This window comes from Mobula hypostoma, chromosome 1 (assembly GCF_963921235.1).
Source record: "Mobula hypostoma chromosome 1, sMobHyp1.1, whole genome shotgun sequence".
NCBI classification, from domain to species: Eukaryota; Metazoa; Chordata; class Chondrichthyes; order Myliobatiformes; family Myliobatidae; genus Mobula; species Mobula hypostoma.
In genome coordinates this window covers 131,221,079-131,242,669 of record NC_086097.1, presented here as the reverse complement: position 1 = coordinate 131,242,669, position 21,591 = coordinate 131,221,079, and the positions used below count along the sequence as shown (strand labels likewise).

At 41.6% G+C, this 21,591-nt stretch overlaps 1 protein-coding gene across 7 annotated transcripts in view; it reads left to right on the top strand.

The window, feature by feature from the left end:
* LOC134350498 (sal-like protein 3) overlaps positions 1–21,591 on the top strand; it is a 73,444-nt gene that overhangs the window by 14,330 nt on the left and 37,523 nt on the right. The window contains exon 1 of one of the 7 annotated variants that reach the window (XM_063055748.1): positions 17,016–17,141. The exons of the other annotated variants lie outside the window; for them this stretch is intronic. Coding sequence (XP_062911818.1) covers positions 17,021–17,141 — 121 coding nt within the window. The 5' untranslated portion in view covers positions 17,016–17,020. Of the gene's footprint in view, positions 1–17,015; positions 17,142–21,591 lie in introns of those variants that run through there. 7 annotated transcript variants of the gene reach the window in all.

The following is a 21,591-nucleotide window of genomic DNA, read 5'->3' as shown; positions in this document are numbered from 1 at the left end:
GTGGGACAATTTATAATGACCAGCTAACCTACCCGGTACGTCTTTAGACTGTAGGAGGAAGCAGGAAGATCTGGAGAAAACCCTTGCATTCCACAGGGAGGACTGACTGAGGCTCCTAACAGAATGGTGCTGGAATTGACCTCTGAACTCTGGAATGCCCCGTACTATAATAACAGCACGCTGACCATTGTGCTACCGTGGTGCCCTTTCTTAGTATCTGTTGTGGACCCGAATGCTTTAGTTCGAAGCAGTTTCCCCTGCACCTCTCAGTGAATGAAACAGCTGCTATTTCACCTCAGAAAACTAGCTATCAGCTATTCCAGAACTCAGGTCTAATTGACTTCCAGTCAAGGGCTCAGACGAACATAGCAGATAAAACCATCAGACAAAGCCCTTCTTCCATTTATAAATTTAAAATAAACATAATTTCAATCAGAGATCATGACCTGAGTTTTAAATGCACAAACTCGCCTTCTATTGCAAACTTTCAGCACTTTCTATTTTTGTCCAATGGAAGTATCCATCCAGGCCAGACTCTCTTCTTGCTATTACCATCAAGCAAGAGGTACAGGAGCCTTAGGTTCCTCACCACCAGGTTCAGGAACAGTTATCCCCCAACATCCATCAGGTTCCTGAACCAGTGTGCATAATTTCACTCATCTCAACGCTGAACTGACTCCGCAACCTATAGACTCATTTTCAAGGGCTGTACAACTCATATTCTCAGTATTATTTATTCACTTATTTATTTTTTATTTAGGGTTGTCTTCTTTTGCACATTGGTCATTTATTATTTTTTGTTATTATTTATATTTTTTCATAAACTCTATTGCATTTCTTTATTGTCCTCTAAATCCCTGCAAGAAAATGACTTTAAGGTAGTATATCAAAGGTTCATCTATTATCAAAGTACACAACTCTGAAATTCTTCTCTGGGTAGCCATGAAACCAAGAACGAAAACTGGAAGGCAGCATGATCAACCCCCAAATCTCCCCTCCCAGTACAAAAGAATTAACAAAATGGAACAGGCATATCCACCCCCAAATCCCCCCCTCCCTGTACAAAAGAACGAACAAAATGGAGCAGGCATATCAATCCCCTAATCCCTCCTACATAAAAAAAAATGAACAAAACAGAACAGGCACATCGGCCCCCAACTCCCCCTCCCCACACAAAACAAAAACGAGAAAGATCGGGCAAAAAACACAGAATATTAAAATGCTGGAAAAAGTCTATAGTCCAAGTCCATATCCAAAACGCAGAAAACCTGGGTACCATTTTCCATGCACAGCAGCAGGTTCTCACCTCTCTGGTAGCAGAGTGATCAAAAGACAGGTAGCTGGCGCTCACCTTCCACATTCCCTCGTCACTTTAATTGGCAAAATAGAGTCAAGCTTTCGCTTGCACCCCATCCCTTAGACTTACCGCCACAAGGTTTGCGCATGCCGCCTCTGTCTCCCGCAATCCTCTCAGAGACTGCAGATGACCTCCAAGCATCCGCATTCGCCTGGATGTTTCAATCTCCCCCATCACTTTAATTGGTGAAATGGAGTCGAACATCGGCTCCCACTCCATCCCACAACCTGCCCGTCATGATGATTGCACACACTGCCTCTGCCTTCCAGAATCCACCCGGAGACTGTAGAGCGCTGGAACACCCAAACAAACTCCAAACAGCAAATCGCAGGCTCCAACATTTCTAGAGTTACATCCAAGACAAAAATCAAATGTAAAAGACATATAAAAAAATGGAATATATGGTTTCTTGATCTATTCAGAAGATGTCAACCAAAGGAGCACTGTATGCAGGTGCCATCATGACTGGAAGTGGCAGATATGTACTTTGAACTCTGAAAGTGTTAGCTTCCATTGGTTTGAGAACTTGGGATAGAGTCCTGTGATTGTCCTTCTGATCTATCTATAGCTGAAGCATATAAAGTCCTTTATCGATCAAGTAGCCCAGGCTCAATATAATACTAATTCTTTATGTTGGTTGTCTGCTGTCATCGCTGAAAGAGCAATCTTTTTTCCCAATGCCATCACTTCATCATAAATAAGTATAAAATGAACTTCCAGTTTACAGAAAAATGATAAATTAATGCTAAAACATTATGAACATTTTACAAATCATTCTGTCTTGTGGAAATATTAATCTCCCTTCAAGATTTGGATTAGAGCTTGTTGTGATATCCATACAAGTGGAAGCTGGAAGGATGGACCATTGGAGGATGAATGCAGTGACAGGAGGAATGAGAATAGCCCTCTGCTTCTGGGTCTCTGGTCCTGAAAACAACTCTCTCAGTGATCTTGTCATCTTGTCGAAGGCCTCAGCAAAGGAGGTGGACTTTTTCCATTTCCCTACCTACCCCCAAATCTGCAGCAAAATTAACAAGGAGAGCTGGCATCGCACTAGAGTCACAGGGCACTGATACTTTTAATTTGGCCTCTTATAGTGAGATCCATTCATATTTATGTTTTCCCAGCTCAGTAGTTTGAACCGTACTGTACGCTAGGAAATGCAGTCATCTGCTAATCCCCCATTCAAACAAGTAGGCATGCTGAACTCATAAAGGTAAAGATTAAAGGTTAGCTTTATTGTCACAAGTACATTGTGAAATGTGTCACTTGCATCAAAACAAATCAGCAACGATTGTGCTGGGCAGCCCACAAGTGTAGCTACGCTTCCATCACCAACAAAACATGCCCACAAGTCACCAACCCAAACTGTATTTTAGACTGTGGGAGGAAACCCACGCGGTCACGGGGAAAACCTGCTATCTCTTTTATAGGCAGAAGCGGGAATTGAATCGTGAGCAGTGATGACTGGTGGTGTAAAGCAATGCAGTAGCTACTATGCGACTGTGCTAGCCAAAGCTCACTGACATTAGCGACTCCTCACGTTATACCAGTTTGGTGCTGTAGATGTTCCAGGGATGCTCTAAGGCATCCTCCAGGTCATGCTTATCTGACTCATGAAGAGCAGCAATCAGTGCGCATTGATGAGGAGATAATCCTAATGGCCATAAAATCCTCAACACTGAGACCCCTCCTGCCTCTTTCAATGAGAACTGCGTACATTTGTCATCACCCTGCGATGCAAAAGGTATCATTAAACTGGAAACATTGCAAAAAAGATTTACAAGAATGTTACTGGGGCTGAAGGCCTTGGATTATAAGGAGAGGCTGGATAGGCTGAGACTTTCTTCTCTGGAGTGTAGGAAGCTGAGGGGTGATCTTAGAAAGGTTGATAAAATGACAATAGCCAAATTCTTTTCCCTGGGGTTGGGGAGTCCGAATCTGGAGGGCATAAATTTAAAGTGAGAGGGGAAAGATTTAAAGAGGACCTGAAGGGGGGACCTTTTTTCACTGAAGCTAATATCACCCCTCAACTTCCAGCTATCCAGCCTTTCCTTATAACCCAAGGCCTTCAGACTGAGTACCATCTATGTAAGCCTCTCCAGTTTAATGATATTCTTTCCTGGGATATCTATACAAAGGATAATGGATATATGTGATGGGCTGCCAGAGGAAGTGGTAGAGGTGGACACAGTTTACACTCAAAAGGGGATTGGACAGGTACATTGATAGGAAAGGTTTGTTGGATGTAAGCCAAGCACAGTCAAATGGGACTAACTCAGTTCAGCAACTTAGTCAACACAGACCAGTTGGGCCAAATTACCTGTTTCTAGGCTGTGTAAGCTCTACGACTTTGCTTGAGTTACAGTGAACAAGATAAGTTTCAACAACTGTTTGATGGAAGGAAGGGGAGAAGGAGAGTTTATGGAGACAATTTTAAAGTTTAGAACTTGCCAGATTGTTACGGCCACTGATACAATGTTGGGACAATTGAGTGGAGAAGGACAGAGACCCAAGTGTGCTATTAGCCGCAGAACCTTTCAGGTGTTTGAAAGCACCATTTAATCTCGTCATATCCAATACAGTCGCTCCTGAAAACAATGCCAGATTTAGTGCTCATTTCCAGCAATTGTTTTGCTTTTGCAAACCCCATTTCTCTCTAAAGTAGCCCTGCAATCTATTAGTTACCCAAATTGGACTAGAATGGCCAGCTTCCAGCAACTTTCCCCCAATACAGAATCATGGATATGTGACTCCTCAATGCAGTGTTGCTTCATTACCAGAGATTCCCTGTATCGAACTGGATGTTAAACTGAGTTCCCTATTTACTCTCTCAAGTGGAGATAGGATCTCCAAATCCATTATCTTGAAGGGAAGTAGAGCTCTCTCAATAACCTGTGTTGTGTATTGACTATTTCAGTAACATATGAATAATATTGTAAATATATTGTTTGATTAAGCATTTTTTGCTTGTTTAAATTGTTCATTATGAGTTATATGTAACTCAGTGTTCCTGGGTCGTCCATTACGTTCATGCTTGGATCTCCTCAAACCTAGTCTGAGGAGGATGCAGGACAAACAGCTGAGACAAATTGAGGACTCCTCAAACAAGGAGGTTGAATGTTTCACTCCTGGACAGGGGCTACAGGGGTGATCAAAAATAGGCAATTTGGAACGATTAAGGATAGAACTGGACCACTCTCCTACACTGTGGAGATAGCGCATTGATCAGTTGAGGAAAGCAAGAGTCGATTGCAAGGTCTCCAGAGCTGTCAGAAGCAATTTCCTGCAGTCCCAGAGTCGACTCCTGCAACAGAGGAGACCCCAAAACCTAAAATTATTTCACAGCCACAAGCCTCAACTGAGCAAGCAGAGTGACACCCCCTCCCCCCACCACCACCACCACCCTCCCTTGTCAGAAAAGGTGTTATCCCACAGAGTAAGAAATCCTCTTCAGTGATTAAATCTTTAGGTCTGAATAGGACATTTAAAATTTACTATGCTGTGGACGTTTTCATAGTATTATATGTATTATATAATATACTGTGTACACGGTGTGTGTGTGTGTAAGTACGCGCGCCTGCGTGCGTGTGTTTATATTTCCTTTCAGGATAATGGGATATAAATAATGACTAGAGAGCAATGCATTACATATTTGAGTTGAGATGCATTCTATATTGAGTTAAAGTTTATAGCTAAGCAGAGAGGAGTATAGTTTATTTAATATTTCAGTAATATTTGAGAAATATTCTAAGTATGTTGTTTGATTAAGTATTCTTTGTTTAAATAATTTATTATGAATTATATGTAGAAGTGCACGAATGGCACATCTCACTACGCCACCATGTCACTTTTGTGCGTGCCTCACTAAAGTGAAACAAAGTAGGCACGTTTTCCCAGGCCCCCGTGTTTTTCTTTTGATTAGTTTTGGAATTACAAAACATAGCATCCTGAACAGTTCCTCATTTACAACAGATAATCTGGGATATATCTCTATGTAACATGTGAGATTTAGGTCAATGAAGACAGGCCACTGATCTTCTCCCCGTTTGAAGAATAGGTGCATTGAAGTTGATGGTATCTCCACAAAAAGGGCATTATATAAATAGAAATTATCTTTCAATATGGCTCTACACCTTAAAATATTTCTGAATTTTTAGACTACTTTCTTTCAGAAAACCTAAGAATACTGTACAAATCACTCTGCACCATGCTTGGCTGCATAATTCAAAGTCTGGCAATAGTCTTTAAGGATTCTTCACCACTTTTGCCCAGTTGTATGGAATACAGTTATTGACATTGGTACCAGTGACCATGTATAAGTTTATTGCCATCGGACAGTACATTATCAAATGAGACAACATTCCTGCTGACCATGGTGCACCCACAAAACAAATATCACACACAACACAAGAAACAAACTGTTACCATAAATAAGTTAATAAAATCAGTCAGCCACAATAATGTAATTTGGCTTTGAATTATATTTTATATTATATTTTGAATATTATATAAAGTATAATTCAAAACCAAATAACTGATCCCTTACTGTCAGGTCTGTCGTTGCACTTTGCTATCCTACAGCTTGGTTTTTTGAGTAGGATATCAGCTCTACGTCTCCCTGGTCCTTGGTGTTGGCTACTCATCGGTCCTTGCTGAAGCTGCTTCTTGGAGAGTTTTGGTATCTTCCTCTCCATCTTTTTGCTTTGTCATCAGGATATAATTGCCAGCAATTCCAAAACAGAAGCTGCACCTATTTCCTCAAACTCTTCTCTAGATAAAGCCTGGTAAAGATCACCAGCATAGCCACTGTGACGGGTAGTTATAACCACACCAACTCTGTTAGTAATTGACCACCAATAAAATATAGTGAAGATGCTTACTCCATCAAAACTAACCTTATCTTGTCATAGAGTTATACAGCATGGAACTAGGTTCTCTTTCCCAACTTGTTCATGTTGACCAGATTGTCCTATTTATTTAAACCTTTCCTATCCATGTACCTATCCAAATGTCTTTTAAACATAGCATATGTCTCTGGCTCTACCACATCCACTGGCAGCTCATTCCATCACCCTCTGTGTGAAAAGGTTGTCCATCAGGACCCCCTTAAATCTTTTCCCTCTTAAGTCCATGCCTTTTAGTTTTTGACTCCCCTGTCCTGGGTAAAAGACCATTATCATCCACCTTATCTACTCCCTTCATGATTTTACATACTTCTAATAGGATACCCTTCAACCTCCTATGCTCATGGGAAAATAATCCCAACCTGTCAAGCCTCTCCCTATAACTCAAGACATAAGTGAAGGTTTTCTACCTCAAACATTAATCAATAATTCCTCCCAATAATTGTCCATTGAGTTTTCCAGCAGATTGTTTATTTCTCAACTTCCAGTATGTGCAGTATCTTGTAGTTCCTTATCTCATGCCAACGTTTTGATCAGTACATTAAACGATACATTATTCCAAGCTCTGTAAAAAGAATAGACTAAATAGATTACCTGGTGGACAGAGGAAAAGTTGTAGTCTTCTTAAAAGTGGCCTTACTCACCTTCAGGTTGTCAATGCTACATCTGTGGCAGACTCTGCAGTTCCTATATGGACTTCATCGAGCACCTCACAATGAACAGAACCCAAAGCATAAGCAAGTTGTCCTTCTTCTTAAGGGACTGCAGAAGAAGAAGGTGAAGGGGAATAGAAATCTAGTGTTAGCTTTCAACAATATATTGAGGTCCAATTAAATGCAAGTTCAACAATGTAGATCCTTCTTAGTGGCAACTTCAGGGTTGAGCTTACCGCTGTTTCAAGCAGACCTTGAAGGTTCTAGCACTGCAATTCCAAACCCTTTGTCAGAATCTGGCTCTTGTATTTATTTGATTTTTATTTTAGTTTATTTAACGATACAGCACGGAATAGGCCCTTCAGCCCTTCACGCCACGACCCCCCCCCAACGAACCCAATTAACCCTAACCTAAATCACGGGACAATTTACAATGACCAATTAACCTATCCTTTGGACTGTGGGAAGAAACTGGAGGACCCAGAGAAGATCCACGCATTACACAGGGAAGGACATTCAGAGACTCCTCATAGAGTGGCGTCGGAACTACAGAATGCCCCAAACTATGCTATCATGGCACTTGTGTTCATGGTTGATCAGCTTCCTCTCATGAGATACTGTCTCTGCTGTAACTGATGACTGAACTCCCAGGAGCTAATCTTTAACCCACTTTTGTTCCTCCTTCATATGATGGCATTCTTCACTTACTCTTCTGTCCAGTATGTTCATTTACCAGTGTCGATGTTCTTCAGGTCAAAAGTCTTCTGTTTACAAGGCATCTAGTGCTTTTTGCAATACTGATTTAAAACATTTCATTTCATCTGTGTACAATGGACCAATAAATATTTATGTTAGTTCCTCAGCGTCGTTTATATTGGAAATATGAAGAGATAAAAGATCACGTGCAGGCAGAGAGGATTTGTTTAATTTGCCATTATACACAGACATTGTGGGCCAAAGGGCTGTGCTTATTGTTCAGTATTCTATGGTTTGCTTATGCCTTTGATCTCTATACCCCATTAACTTTAACAACATTGAATTTAGTGACCTTTTACCTCTTCTCACCTGCCTGTTTCTTCCCCCTGGGACCCCTTCTCCTTTCCTTTCTCCTATCATCCACTCTCCTCTCCTTTTCCAGCCCATGACCTTTCCCACCCACCCGGTTTCACCTGCCACCTTCCAGCTAGCTTCCTTCCCCTCCCCGCACCTTTTATTCCGGCATCTTCTCAGTCCGGAAGAAGGGCCTGGGCCTGAAATATTGATTATCTATTCATTTCCATAGATGCTGTCTGACTTGTTGTGTTCCTCCAACATTTTGTGTCTGTTACTCTGGATTTCCAGCACCTGCAAACTCCTCGTGTTAGTGTTTTTCCTATTTGTCGGTATCCTGATCCTCATTATCTCCACTTACCTCAGGTGAGGATCTCACATTCCCTCCATTGCTAAAGCCAGGGAGCTCCTTAAGTTCCTTTTTCATGTTGAACATGTCTTTGCTCCTTAATGATTCTTCCCCCTATAAAGCCCAAGTGAGAACAGGTTATCTTGCAAGGCTCTTTTACACCTTGTGGTTCAAGATTTAAGAGAGTATAAGAAACATAAGCTAGCTGGCAATTCTCCACCCCAAGCCTGCAGCCTCCTCATCACTGCATAAGCTCTCTCTTCACTGATGACCCATTCCTATGCTCCAACCCTGTCTGCTTCGCTCATCTGCAAAATTTAACCCCTTTCGTCCAGCACTTTGCCTAAACTGTTCTCAAATTTCTGCTGTAATACGTGAGTTAAAACAGCACAATTCCTGTTATTTGATATGCTCTGTCATTTTCAGATCTTTAATGATTCAGAACTCATCAAATAACGATGTCTAGATTTGACTAAACCATGATCTTTTCATTTTTAAAACAGTACTTGGATGTAAATTGGGTGATAATAATGGAAGCATAGATAGAGTAGACAGCTGGTATCTTTCCCCGGAGTTCAAAAATACTTATTACTAAAGAGCAGGCATTTAAATTAAGGGGGAAGGGGAGAGTTCAAAGGAGAAGTATGGAGCAGATTTTTGCTTTACACAGAGTGGTGGGTACCTGGAATGTGGAGGCAAGGGCAATAGAGGCATTTAAGAGGCTGTAAGGTAGGCACGTGAGTATGCAGAGCATGTATGGACGTGGACCATGTGCAAGTAGAAGGGATAAGGAGCCATCAGCTTAATTAGTTTGACACAATATTGTGTTCCTGTGCTGCACTGTTCTATGCATTAGGTTTACTCGAAGAACTATGGACCTAGACCTAATATGGGATTAGGCGAGGTAGTCGTTCACAACCAACACAGATGCGATGGCTTTTTTCTGCATTATAATTTTTCTCTGATGATATGTACCATACTGACGCCATGTGGCTTCTTCTCTGAGCCTGGTGTCACAATAAAAGAAAATTCACATTCGGAAATATAAGGGGATCTTGAAACCTTCGCAGAAGTTTCTATGATCCTCTAGAGGGGGAAGCACATAATACTTCTGCTGAAATCCTATTAAACACTGCAGATGATTGCATAGTGCTCACACTCCTCGCATTTGATGGGCCAGATCTTGCTAACCTGATTTAGAATGGACCCATGCGCTCCCCAGCCTACTTGTACTGGCCTGATCTTGATGTGGACAGTCAATCTCATTGCTGAAGCTTCCTGGACACCAGCAGTGTGGGCTAGAGAGTGGCACAGCATTCAAAGGGGTGATAAGAAAACACCGCTCCTGATTTTGCCTTCTGTTTTGATAGCTTTGCCTGCTGGTGAACTTTCACCCCCAGCTCCACCAGCTGCAAGGGCTATGAGTGACTATTTATTTTTAAAGGTCTCTGGTATTCAGTTTCTTTTCATAACTATTTAATAATTAGCATTTTATAAATAAATAGTTAATTTAAAACAGTGAAAATAATTATAAAGAAATAACTAGAAGCAATTTAAAGACAACAAAATTTAAAATCACTTTTAAGGGCGGCTAGTGGCGCAATGACATCAGCGCCGGACCCGGAAGCGGAGGTTCCTGGGTTCGAAACCATCAGGTCCGCTCCCGAGTACGCTTTCTATTCGTGCTGGGTTGAATGTCGAGATCGTAACTTGACCTCGTAAAATAAAGGAAAAAATACTGTGAAAATGTCTGTGTGAGGAATGGCGCTCCACACAGTCTCTCTCTCTCGCTCTGCGCCTTGTAAAAAGCCATGAAAAAGACATCATCACGGACACATACACGCACACGCACAGATGCACACTCACACATGCACAGACTCGCGCATGCAGGCACACGCCAAAAAAAATCACTTTTAAGATATTACTTAGTCTCTCTTCCGTCTCCTAATCCATAGCTTTAAAATCAACAGTGGATTCTCAAATCCAGGAGCAAGCCAGGGTCACACCAGTGGATTCCATGTGAAATACAGCAGTGGAGGCAATGGGCAAATATAGCTTTATCTCTTGTTAGATATATGAAAATCAGGATTATTGGTAGTAACCACCACCAGGTACAAATATCACTACTTTTGTTCTTGAATCAATAACAACACCGTAAATACTAGTTTATCGACACAATGAACACTGACCACGTTGCACTAAAATAGACTTCTTTGTTCAAATTGTGTCTTGCGGGAAAAATGTTTTTCTTGTGAATGCTGCTGTACGTTTCCCATTGCACTTGTGCGTATGTGCACATATATATGACAATAAACGACTTGAATGCACATTCACAGTAATTCTGATAGTGATCACAGGTTCTGATTGAAAACACTAGGTGGCACATTCTATGCCACTTGAAGGAGCCTCTTGGAAGAAGAGGTTGAGAAGGCTGGTGCAGGATACAAGAAAACTCATTGGGTCTGCGTTGAATGAACAGAAGAGTACCCACCGGTTGGGCAGTCTACTGTGTGACAATTGAGGACTCCTGGAGCCCAGAGTGGACAATAGAGAGAATGAGGGTGTTGCATGGGCAAGGTAAATTTAAGAAAGACCTAATGTCTAGGGGAACATGTCCTTTGTCACTCATAGAACTGTATGCAGTGCCAAGTTTGGAAGCTACATTAGTGTTGCAGATCATACCACTGCATTAGGCAATAGACACTGTGCATTAAGTAGGTCTGCAGGAACATTTAATAAAGAGGGCTTTCTTGTAAAGTAATGAGTTATATTCATGTCTGCCAGGGAAATAAATACCGTATTCATTAAGAAAACTTGAAGTTGAAAGATTTCTATCTCAAAAAGATTCCTGTAAAATGCCACAGTGCAGAGATGGTGGATATTTCAGGGCTGCGTGAAGAGATTTTTTAGGAAGGCCTTTTTGTTATCTAGTGAAACTTAATTCTAAGCTCTTTTTGATTTTGTAGTTTTGTTTTTGGCACATATTTATTCCGAGTTTACTTCCTCGTTAGTCTTAAATCTTCCTTGGTACAGGTTTGGTAGTAAGTGACTTCTGCGTCTCAGTTTTCTTCCAGCCCATGGTTTAACAAATGCTGATAGCCACATGAAAGTGAAGGCCTGTTCTTATTTTCTCTCTCTCTCTCTCTCTCTCTCTCTCTCTCTCACTCACACTCATTCATGCACACAAGTGGTGAGTTTTAATCTGTTTTAGACAGGTAGGGTTAGAGATCAGCTGGACGGGTAAAATCTTTAAAGTCTCCCTCCCAGTGTCAACCTCAGAGCTCAACAACATCCAAAGTAGATCATAATCTTCGCTCCCCAACTATCACCCTGAACATTCATTCATTCACTCCACCACTGGCACACAATGGCCGCCCTGTGTACTATCTGCAAACTGCAATGCAGTTACTTGTAAAGACTCCTCCAGCAGCACCTCCCACCCCTGCAGTCTCTGCCACTGTGAATAATAAGGGTAGAAGGTGTGTGAGATCACTCATTCCTCACATGCTCCTCACACGCCAGCCTGGCTTGGAAACATGTCACTATCCCTTCACCATCAAAGTCCTTCTTCAATAGTGGTGCAGGAGTACAGCACCACACAGAAGAGCAGAAATTTAAGAAAAATGTTCATTATCTCCATCACAATGCCAAGTAGGGATGGCCCGATCAGTAACCTGCTCAAAACTACATTTTTTAAAAAACATGAAGTTCTGGGTTTAGCTCTGGCAGAACAAAGGAAAAACTACAGTGTACTTTGGGGACTATTGACCCATTTTGGCAAAGGTGATTAAATTTATTTTTCAGTTTTAACTCTTGCTGTCCTGATGACCCAAGCCTTGAGAAACCCGAGCAGGAAGACAAGACCCATGTCTGTCAGTGCATTGAGTATAGGAGTTGGAGCATAATGTTGGGGTTATATAAGATGTTGGTGTGGCTGCACTTGGATCCTGACTTCTCATCTTTTTTTCCGGGCCTGATGAAGGGTCCCGGCCCAAAATATCGACTGTTTACTCTTTTCCATAGATGCTCCCTGGCCTGCTGAGTTCCTCCAACATTTTGTTTGTGTAGCCTGGATTTCCAGCATCTGTAGATATTCTTGTGCTTGGAGTATTAAGTACAATTTTGGTCACCCTGTTGTAGGAAAGATGTTATTAAACAAGGAAGAATTGGAAAAGATTTTCATTTTCAAAGGATGTCGCCAGGATTTGGGGACCTGAGCTACAAGGAGAGATTGTATAGACTAGGAATTTACTCCCCGAAGCGTAGAGGTGACCTGATAGTGGTACACAAGATCATTAGAGGCATAGACAGGGTGAAAGGTCTTTTTTCCTAGGAAGGGTTTGCTAGAAATAAGAAGACATAGATTTAAATACAGAGGAAAGTGATTTGAAAAAGAAATCAGATGGAGCTTTTTCATGCTAAGGGTGGTACGTATTTAAAATAAGTTGCCTGAAATAGAGCTGATTATTGACTACAGGAGGTGGAAAGTGGAGGTCCATGAGCCAGTACTCATCGAGGGATCAGAGGTGGAGAGGGTCAGCAATTTTAAATTCCTCAGCATTGTTATTTCAGAGACTCTTTCCTGGATCCAGCACGTACGTACCATTACAAAGAAGGCATAGCACAGATTCAGCGCGTCATCTAAAACTTTCAACAAACTTCAATAGGTACGTGGAGGAGAGTATACTGACTAGTTGCATCATGGCCTGGTATGGGAACAGCATTGCCGTTGAATGGAAAAACCTACAGAAAGTAGTGGATATTTTTCAGTCTAGCACAGGTAAATCTCTCCCCACCATTGGGCATATTTACAAGGAGTGCTGTCACAGGAAAGCAGCATCCATTATCAAGGACCCCCACCATCCAGGCCATGTGCTGTTCTCACTGCTGCCATCAAGAAGGAGGTACGGGAGCCTCAAGTCCTACACCAGGTTCATGAATAGTTATTGCCCCTCAACCATCAGGCTCTTGAACCAGAGGGTATATCTTCACCTACCCCAACACTGAACTGATTTCACAACTTATCTACTCACTTTTAAGTACTCTACAATTTGTATTCTCAATATTGATTGCTTATTTATTATTATTTATTTTTTGTATTTGCACAGTTTGTTGTCTTTCGCACATTGTCCCTCTCTGTCATATGCGGTTTTTCTTGATATTTATTATAAATGACCAAGAGAAGTCTCAGAGTAGTTATATGGTGATATATTTGTACATTTTCAACAAATTTACTTTGAACTTGGAACTTCGGTTGAAGCAGCCACATTAGCAACATTTGAAAGCCATCTAGATATGTACATGTATTGGAGATGTTTAGAGGGCTATGGGACAAACTTGGATAAATGGCCTGGCATTTGTCGTGTCAGTTGGACCCAAGGGCCTGTTGCAATGCTCTATGACTGTGATTCGATGACAAGTGGACAAATGACTTTGCAGTGCTGTTGGGTGGGGAAGTGAGATGGAACACAAATCCTTTTTCTTCATGTCCCAAATTGTCCTATTTTGTTTCCAGAGGCTATCCCTGCCAATAAGAAATCAGGTATCCAAGTATGGGAGCGTCATTGCCTGCTCACCCCTCTAAAACTGAGGATTGGTTATTTGTCTGTCTATCTGTCTAATTCTCTCCCTATCTCTGCCATGATCCTGCACTTTCATGAGCAGATGCAGTGATTGAGTAGGGATCAGAATAAAAACCATAAATGTTGTTATTCATTATCATGGCCACTGTTGTGTCTGGCTGTGAACAGGCTAAGTGCTCAGCTTGACACAAAGGCATGACAAGGCACCTACACACTTCCGCCACAAGCAGGATCTTGCCTTCCACTCCCAACCAATCTGTCCACTCCCACCCCACTCCACTCCACCACTCCAACACACACCACTAGGCAAGGAATGGCAGGTTGAAATATCATTGTAAATTGAGACTTCTAAACAATTGTGCAAACTTCAAAGACCCAGGGGTGTTGTTATATGTTTAACCTTGTACATCTTACCAATACTCCATAAAACATATTAACAACCCTTCAGAGTAATGATCCTTGTTGATGCACGGAGGCTTACACCATTATTTAGGAATGCCCTTGTCATCTTAGTTTTTGAATTTTCTGACTAACAAGGGGAGAATATATAAATGTTGCTAGATTGGGCAGGGAAAACAGGAAACAACCTGAATACAGAAGGAAAACAACTGTGTATCTTCATAACCAAACAGATTGAATGTATGTGTGGGGGTGGAGGGATATGATTTCTAGTCACTTGCATTCAACATAAAATCAGTTTCTGATTGGGAGAATGAAAAGGCAAAGGAGAGGGGATTAAAAAAAAAGTGGAGAGGCTACATTAAACAAAATCTCAGTCACAGTTAAAACCTGAAACAGATTTATTATTACTGACTTAGGTTATATGAAATTTGATGTTTAACAGCAGTAGTTAATTTTCAGTGCTGTGGAAGCTTGATATACTGTAGCATGAAAGCAGGACCTTAACAGACAATGGCAGAAACTGGTGTTCAGTCATTCAGTTTCCACTGAATTCTACCATACCCAGTTTTATTCTCCCAGTTATCCTCTACACATTTGGGGCAAATTAGAATGACCAATTAACCTGTGAGTCTTTGTGATAGGGAGGAAACCAGGTCACCCAGAAGAAATCCCTGTAGTTACAGGGAGAATGTGTAAACGCTGCACAGATAGCACCCAAGGTGAGGATTGAATGGTGTCTCTGGTATTGTGAAGCAGCAGTTCTACTTGCTGTGCCAGTGTGTTGCCTATTGACTGGCAGTTGATTGGCAGTGATTAATAGCCAATGTGGGGTTAAAAGGGTACTTAACAGTTTAGATGTACAAGGCATTCTTCTGTGACCAGCTGAATATCAGTCAACCACGCTATTCAGTGCTTTTCAGTGGTCTAGTAGACAGCACAGTGCTTTTTCCACAATACTAATAAAGGAGTGATACAGCTCAGGCAACAACCTTTGGACCTCACTGATCAACTATGTACAGTATTTGCTCTAGATTGAAGCTCCTGTACTTCATGGAGTATAAAGCATTGGAATTTTCTGGGGGTTAAGAAAAATGTGGAATGTCTTCGTTTCTCAGTTTCTCGCTTAATTTATCACAATTTTTTCCCTGTTCTCAGTTTTTCTTTCCCTTCTTCAATTTCTCACCTCGACCCTTCTCTGAGTGCAACCTGGCAAGGCTGTGGGACCTGGGTAAGGTCATGAACTGTGGAGGGTCCTGGTTTAGCTCTTGCTTCTATGTGTAACATAACATAATGTCATTTCAAGAGGGGCAATGATTTTATATTGAGCCCTTACATCAAATGCAACCCCTGCACACTGGAGAAATGCCGATGGAATTTTATGTTTGCACACAATATTTCACCATGTTCTTTACACCACCAGTTATAGCCACAGAATGGAAATCCTCCTGGAGCTTATATGTTTCTGCAGAGATCTGAGTTCATCGAGCTTGGTTCCACTAGTTTTATGAGTCGTAATATTAGCTCCATCATGGGCACTAGCCTCCAAGACATCTTCAAAGAGTGGTGTTTCATAAAGGTGGGGTCCATTATTAAGGACCCCCATCACCCTGCTCATGCCCCTACTGAAACACCCTGGTTTCCTTGTCTACATAAGTCCAAGAAGACAACCTCCGGCCCCGACAAAGTCATGAGAATGAGGCACACTCGATCCCACCCCAAACCCCGGTTTGTGTGGATGCTGTGTCACTTGCTACGCTGTTACAAATTAATGCCACGAAATAACAGATGGCACACTGCATACCATTAAAGGAATTATATTTATGAATCTTAACTAAAGGGTTAGTAAAAATAACAAAAAGAAAAAGGCCCATTCTAATTGAACAGTGCACAAGTTGGAGCTCATCTTAAACTTCTCTGTCACTTACACATTGGGCCCTTGGTCAACGTGAAAGCACACACCACCTTCCGACGTCACTCATTTCATCACGCAATTCATCTCAAACAAACAGGTCTCCCACCGGATCGTATGCTACGACTGGTTCTCCCCAGCACGTTCTCTCTTCATCTCCTCTCGAACAAAAGCTCCAAGCCCAAGCTTAGTGTCCCTCACCAGAGAAACCTTCCCTTAACCCGACCATCCTAACTGGATGGCACACATTTCGCCTCACTCTTATCCTCAATGGTAACCCAAACAAGCATGAAAACAGAACAGACTACTCTTACAGAGCTGCCAAAACGGACAGCATAACAGTGAAAATATGAACCAGGGCATTACACTAACATTAGGAAGGAGGTACAGAAGCCTGCAGGCGCACACTCAAAAATCCAAGAACAGCTGTCTATGTTATCATGTGTTGTAATGCCCTGCTACCACAAAGTTAACAAATTTCACAACATATGCCGGTGATATTGAACCTCATTCTGATGTACAAAAATATTGTATCAGGCCCCACTTCAGTAATTAGATGAAAGATTCATTCATCCCTCTGTCAGAATCAGTTCAGAGGAGGGATAACTGAGTATTAACTGTGTTTCCCCATCGCCATTTGAACCACTGAATATCAGCATACTATGTATGATGATATTAAAAATCAGAGTGTGAAGTCATATGGTTAACACTAGGCTGCCGTTGAGAATTGTCTTTCTTTCATTCCTGGGCAGCTGACACCTATATCCGTGGCTCAGTTGGGACATGAGGGCCGTGGATATTGAACAGCGACATGTCTCTTGGAGCTACTTCCCTCATTCTTTCTTTCCTGCTGTCATATACACCAAAGCTGAATGAAATTCCTTGCTCCTCTGAGGCTCACAGAGTAAGCAGTATACATCATAATTACAACAGTAAGTACACCGATGAATGCAAAGCAACAGAATGGCGTAAATTTATCTGTGAAATAATGCATAACGAATGCTAAAGTGACCATGGCAGAAGAACTAGAATGAAGGGTTTGAGAATGTGGTGGCACCACGGGGAAGGGGATGTGAAAGAGGTGATTGGTTCAGAAGTCTGATGGTGGTGGGGAAGAAGCTGTCTTGTCTGTTTCAGTTGGTATATCTGGTCCTCTGGGCTTTCAGGTTCCTATATCTTCTCCCAGTAGAAAGACAAGAGAAAAGGGAACAACCATGGTGTCTTTAATGGTACTGTCAGCTTTGCTTATGCCCTTTAGGTTTTAGGGCTCCTCAGTCTTCTTCCTCTGGCACCAGCTTTTGCCGGTAACTGCAGGAATTGCAGTATGTGGCATTCAATCACCAGGTCTCCACTTCTGCTTGGTGTCCACTGTCAGATACCCCTGGACTGTTACAGGCAACTAAATGCCATGTTCAGGAAGTTGATGTTGTTCTCCTGATCTATGTGTTGCTCGCCTTGTTATGACCCGAAGTCTTACAGTTGAAGCATGCACTGGTTTGAGGGGCAAAAGAAGTGCAAGGTAACCCTAACATCCAAACAGCTGCTGAAAATGCCCAATAGTGCAGACTCTGTCCGGGTGATTCTTTCTTAGAAATGTTGTATTCACAGTGAGGGAATCCTTCTCATGATTCTAGTACACCAGCACGTTGAGGGAGTGGAAATCCTTCCAGTGCTTTAACAAGGTCTTTTTTTTATTGGCACAGGGATGCAGACAGTGGCTCTCTCCACCAATGATGGTGAATTCCAATGCCAAGATTCTGCCCTGACCTCACTGAGACCAAAGTAGATGGGTTAATTTCTTTGTGATTCTATGCATGGACTCAACTTCTGAAAACTTCTTTTTCTCAGGGTTAGGAGATCAAAAGGTAGAGAGATAGGTTTAAGGCGAGAGAGGAAAGATTTATTAGGAACCTGAGGGGCAACCTATTTACTCAGAGAGTGGTCCATATACGGAATGAGCTGCCAGAAGAAGTGTTTGAGGCAGGTACATTAGCAACTTAAAAAAAAAATTGGACAGGTACATGGATAATGTTTTAGGGGGATATATGCCAAAAATAGGCAAATGGAACTAACTTAGATGGTGTCATAGATAGCATAGATCAGATGGGCCATAAGGCCTGTTTCCATGATGTATGGTTCTATCACTCAATGTCTGTGACACAGTGGGAAGCAACACATTAGGGCACAACATGCATCTGCTGTAGTGGCTTGGGAAGGTCCTACAGGCCTTAACCTCCACAGAGGGAGCACTCTAGTCACCAGGACCTGGCTGGGAATCTTCCTGCACAGCTGGAAACAGCCTCAGAAAACCTGAACCTGGGAATCTAATATTCATCCTCAGTTAGGGTTGCCGTATTAGCCAGGTCATCCCGTATATTGGGCTAAATTGGTTTGGCCTATACGGGACCGCCCTTGTCCCATATTTCCCCCACTAAGGTAGAGCGTTCCTATGAAACCTTTCATGCCAAAATGGCGTAAAGCGGAGAAGCAATTACCATTAATTTATATGGGAAAAATTTTTGAGCGTTCCCAGACCCAAAAAATAACCTACCAAATCATACCAAATAACACATAAAACCTAAAGTAACACTAACATATAGTAAAAGCAGGAATGAAAGGATAAATACACAGCCTATATAAAGCAGAAATAATGTATGAACAGTGTAGTTTCACTGAACAGAATCGCCAAAACCGATTTGTAGAAAAAAATCAGCACGTACACGTGTGTACACGTCATGTATGTGCACACAGGTGCCGGCGCAAGGCTTCATGGTCATGGTAGTCTTTCTCGGGGTAAACACAAGTGTCCCGTATTTGACTGCTACTTTTGTCCCTTATTGGGAGTGAGAAAGTTGGCAACCCTATCCTCAGTCCAGGAAGAATGTACCGCCAATCTGAGCATGGGCTTTACATGGTTGGGGGTGGCTTTGCCTCACTTTTTGAGATTCCCAACCCATATCATCTTAGTGTCACCTTCTGTAATAGACTGTTACCTGGTACACAGGCACCATTGTTAAGGAATCTTAGCAGCTCATGACTGGATATAACACATACAATTAGTTTAAACATTCTGTGGACTTTGGAAGGTGTTGCTTTATTAGTGTCACATGTACCGAGCTACTGTGATAAACTTTGTTTTACATGCCATCCATACAGATCACTTTATCACATCAGTACCATGAGGAAATACCAGGAAAAAGGAAAAACAGAATGCAGAATGAAATGTTGCAGTTATGGAGAAAGTGCAGTGCAGGCAGACAACAAGGTGCCATGTTGAGGTAGACTGAGGTCAAGAGTTCATCTTATCAATGAAGAGGACCAGTCAATAATCTTATAACGGTAGGACAGAAGCTTGCAAACCATGAACAATTACATCATTTGGTGTGTGTCTAACTCATTGGACACAGGAGTCACACAAAGAGACACTTGTCCCACAATTTCATCCAGAAATAATCTACAGTGCAGTAAACCATGGGTAATATTCCAAGTGGATCAAGTTTTGGAGACAATAATGCAATGTTCTTAATATCCTTCTCTGCAAAAGTAACTTCCTGTTTATCTGTTTTTAGCTTTCTATCATCTGTATCCATTCCATTGTTGGTACTTTGCAGTAATGTCAGAACTGTGTCCTAATTTAAGTTGTGTCAGTCTTTCACCCTTATCTCCTAAAAGGGTTCTTTGATACCTAGACACTCCATTCACTATGGTACTGTTCGTCTTGCATGGAGGAACTCTTTACAGGTTTACATTGCTTCCTCATTTGCTAGTTGTATTGCCCTTTGGATGATAGAGGAAGGCAATGATATTATTTGATGTGCTGCATTGCATTCTACACAAATAGGCAGTAGAGTGGTGGAGCAAGCAGTTCCACTGCCTCGTGGGCCCAATCCTGACCTCCATTGCTAGTTATGTGGAGTTTGCATGTCCTTCCTGTGTCCACGTGTATTTCCTCCTTGGTGATCCAGCTTCCTCCCAGCATCCCAAAGATGTTCTTGTAGGTGAACCGTCCACTGTAAATTATTTCTCTTATAAGGAGGTGGCATTAATGGGATTCAGCTGTAGTGAGATAGGTAGGGAAAGGGAATTGATGAGAATGCTGAGCTGTCATTGACTTAATGGGCCCAATAGATTCCTTCATGAAGAAATATCAAGTATCAAATAAACATTGAGCCATTTACACAATTGTCACCTTAATGGTTTCAGAACTCATAAGTTTTTTGTTGTACATTTTCTTAGCACCTTTCATGATGTTCCAAAATATTTTACTGCCATCAAAGTACTTTGGGAGTGCACTCAGTATGGGAAATGGGGCAGTGGAATTCACACTCCACAAGTTCTCACAAACTGAAATGTGACAATGACCAAATATCTGCTTTAGTGGCATTGATTGAGTGATGATGTTACCATTGATCTTCTTCAAAATAGTGTAATGCAGTCTTTTACATCCAAGACAGTGTGTCAATCCCCAATTTAATCTTTTATTTAAGGGACAATACTGTCAATAGACAACCGAACCACCCCAGTATGGCACTGAGTTATGAGCCTTGATTTCCATACTTAAGCATCTGGCATTTGCAGTTGAAACCCCCATTCTTCTGACTCAGTGTTCCTGTCTGAGCCATTGTTGTTCCATTTTAAAATTGCACTAAAATATTGCTTCTGTTAGTCTCCCAGAGTGTTATCCAGTATACTTGCAGCCTTGGCTCCTAGTTACAGCTATACAAAAAAATATGTAACTATATGGAGAAATTTTCCTTCTTAGCGGCTTGAAGAAATTTTAAAAGTCATTCCAAAAATGCAAATTATCACTATTATAAGTGCAATAGATGAGCTATTTTGTTTATTCCCCTGTACAGCCTTCTTGCAGGTGGTAAGCTTGCTTAAAGATTGGTGATTGTCAAAAAAAAAGGACTTCTTAACTCATTTGTGTGAATTCTGCAACGAGACTTCCTGTTTTCGGATGACTGTCACTGAATATTAGAAGGGGATGTAATGCAATAGCAATTGCTAATTTCACACAAGGACAGTTTTCATGGGAATGGGAAGCAAACTTTGTCAGGATTGGCTTTGTGGTCTGTGTTTAATAGGCAATTGTGATCTGCTTTTCCCCTCAAGAATGCTTGATGATAAAATAGGCTCTGTCCTGTGCAGAGTTCGTTCCTGCTGACACGATAAACAAAATCAAAAATGATTATCATACTCCGAATGATACAAACCACTACTTGATTGTTTAGCTGGTGAACTTTTACACAGGGAGTTCAGCAACAGTATTGTAACATTGAATCAGAAAGGCATGGGTTAAAGGCTCAGTTGAGGAATGTGCTGCTAGTTCAACAACAATGTCTCTCAAATGAAATGTTGAGTCTCTGTCCTTCAAGGTGA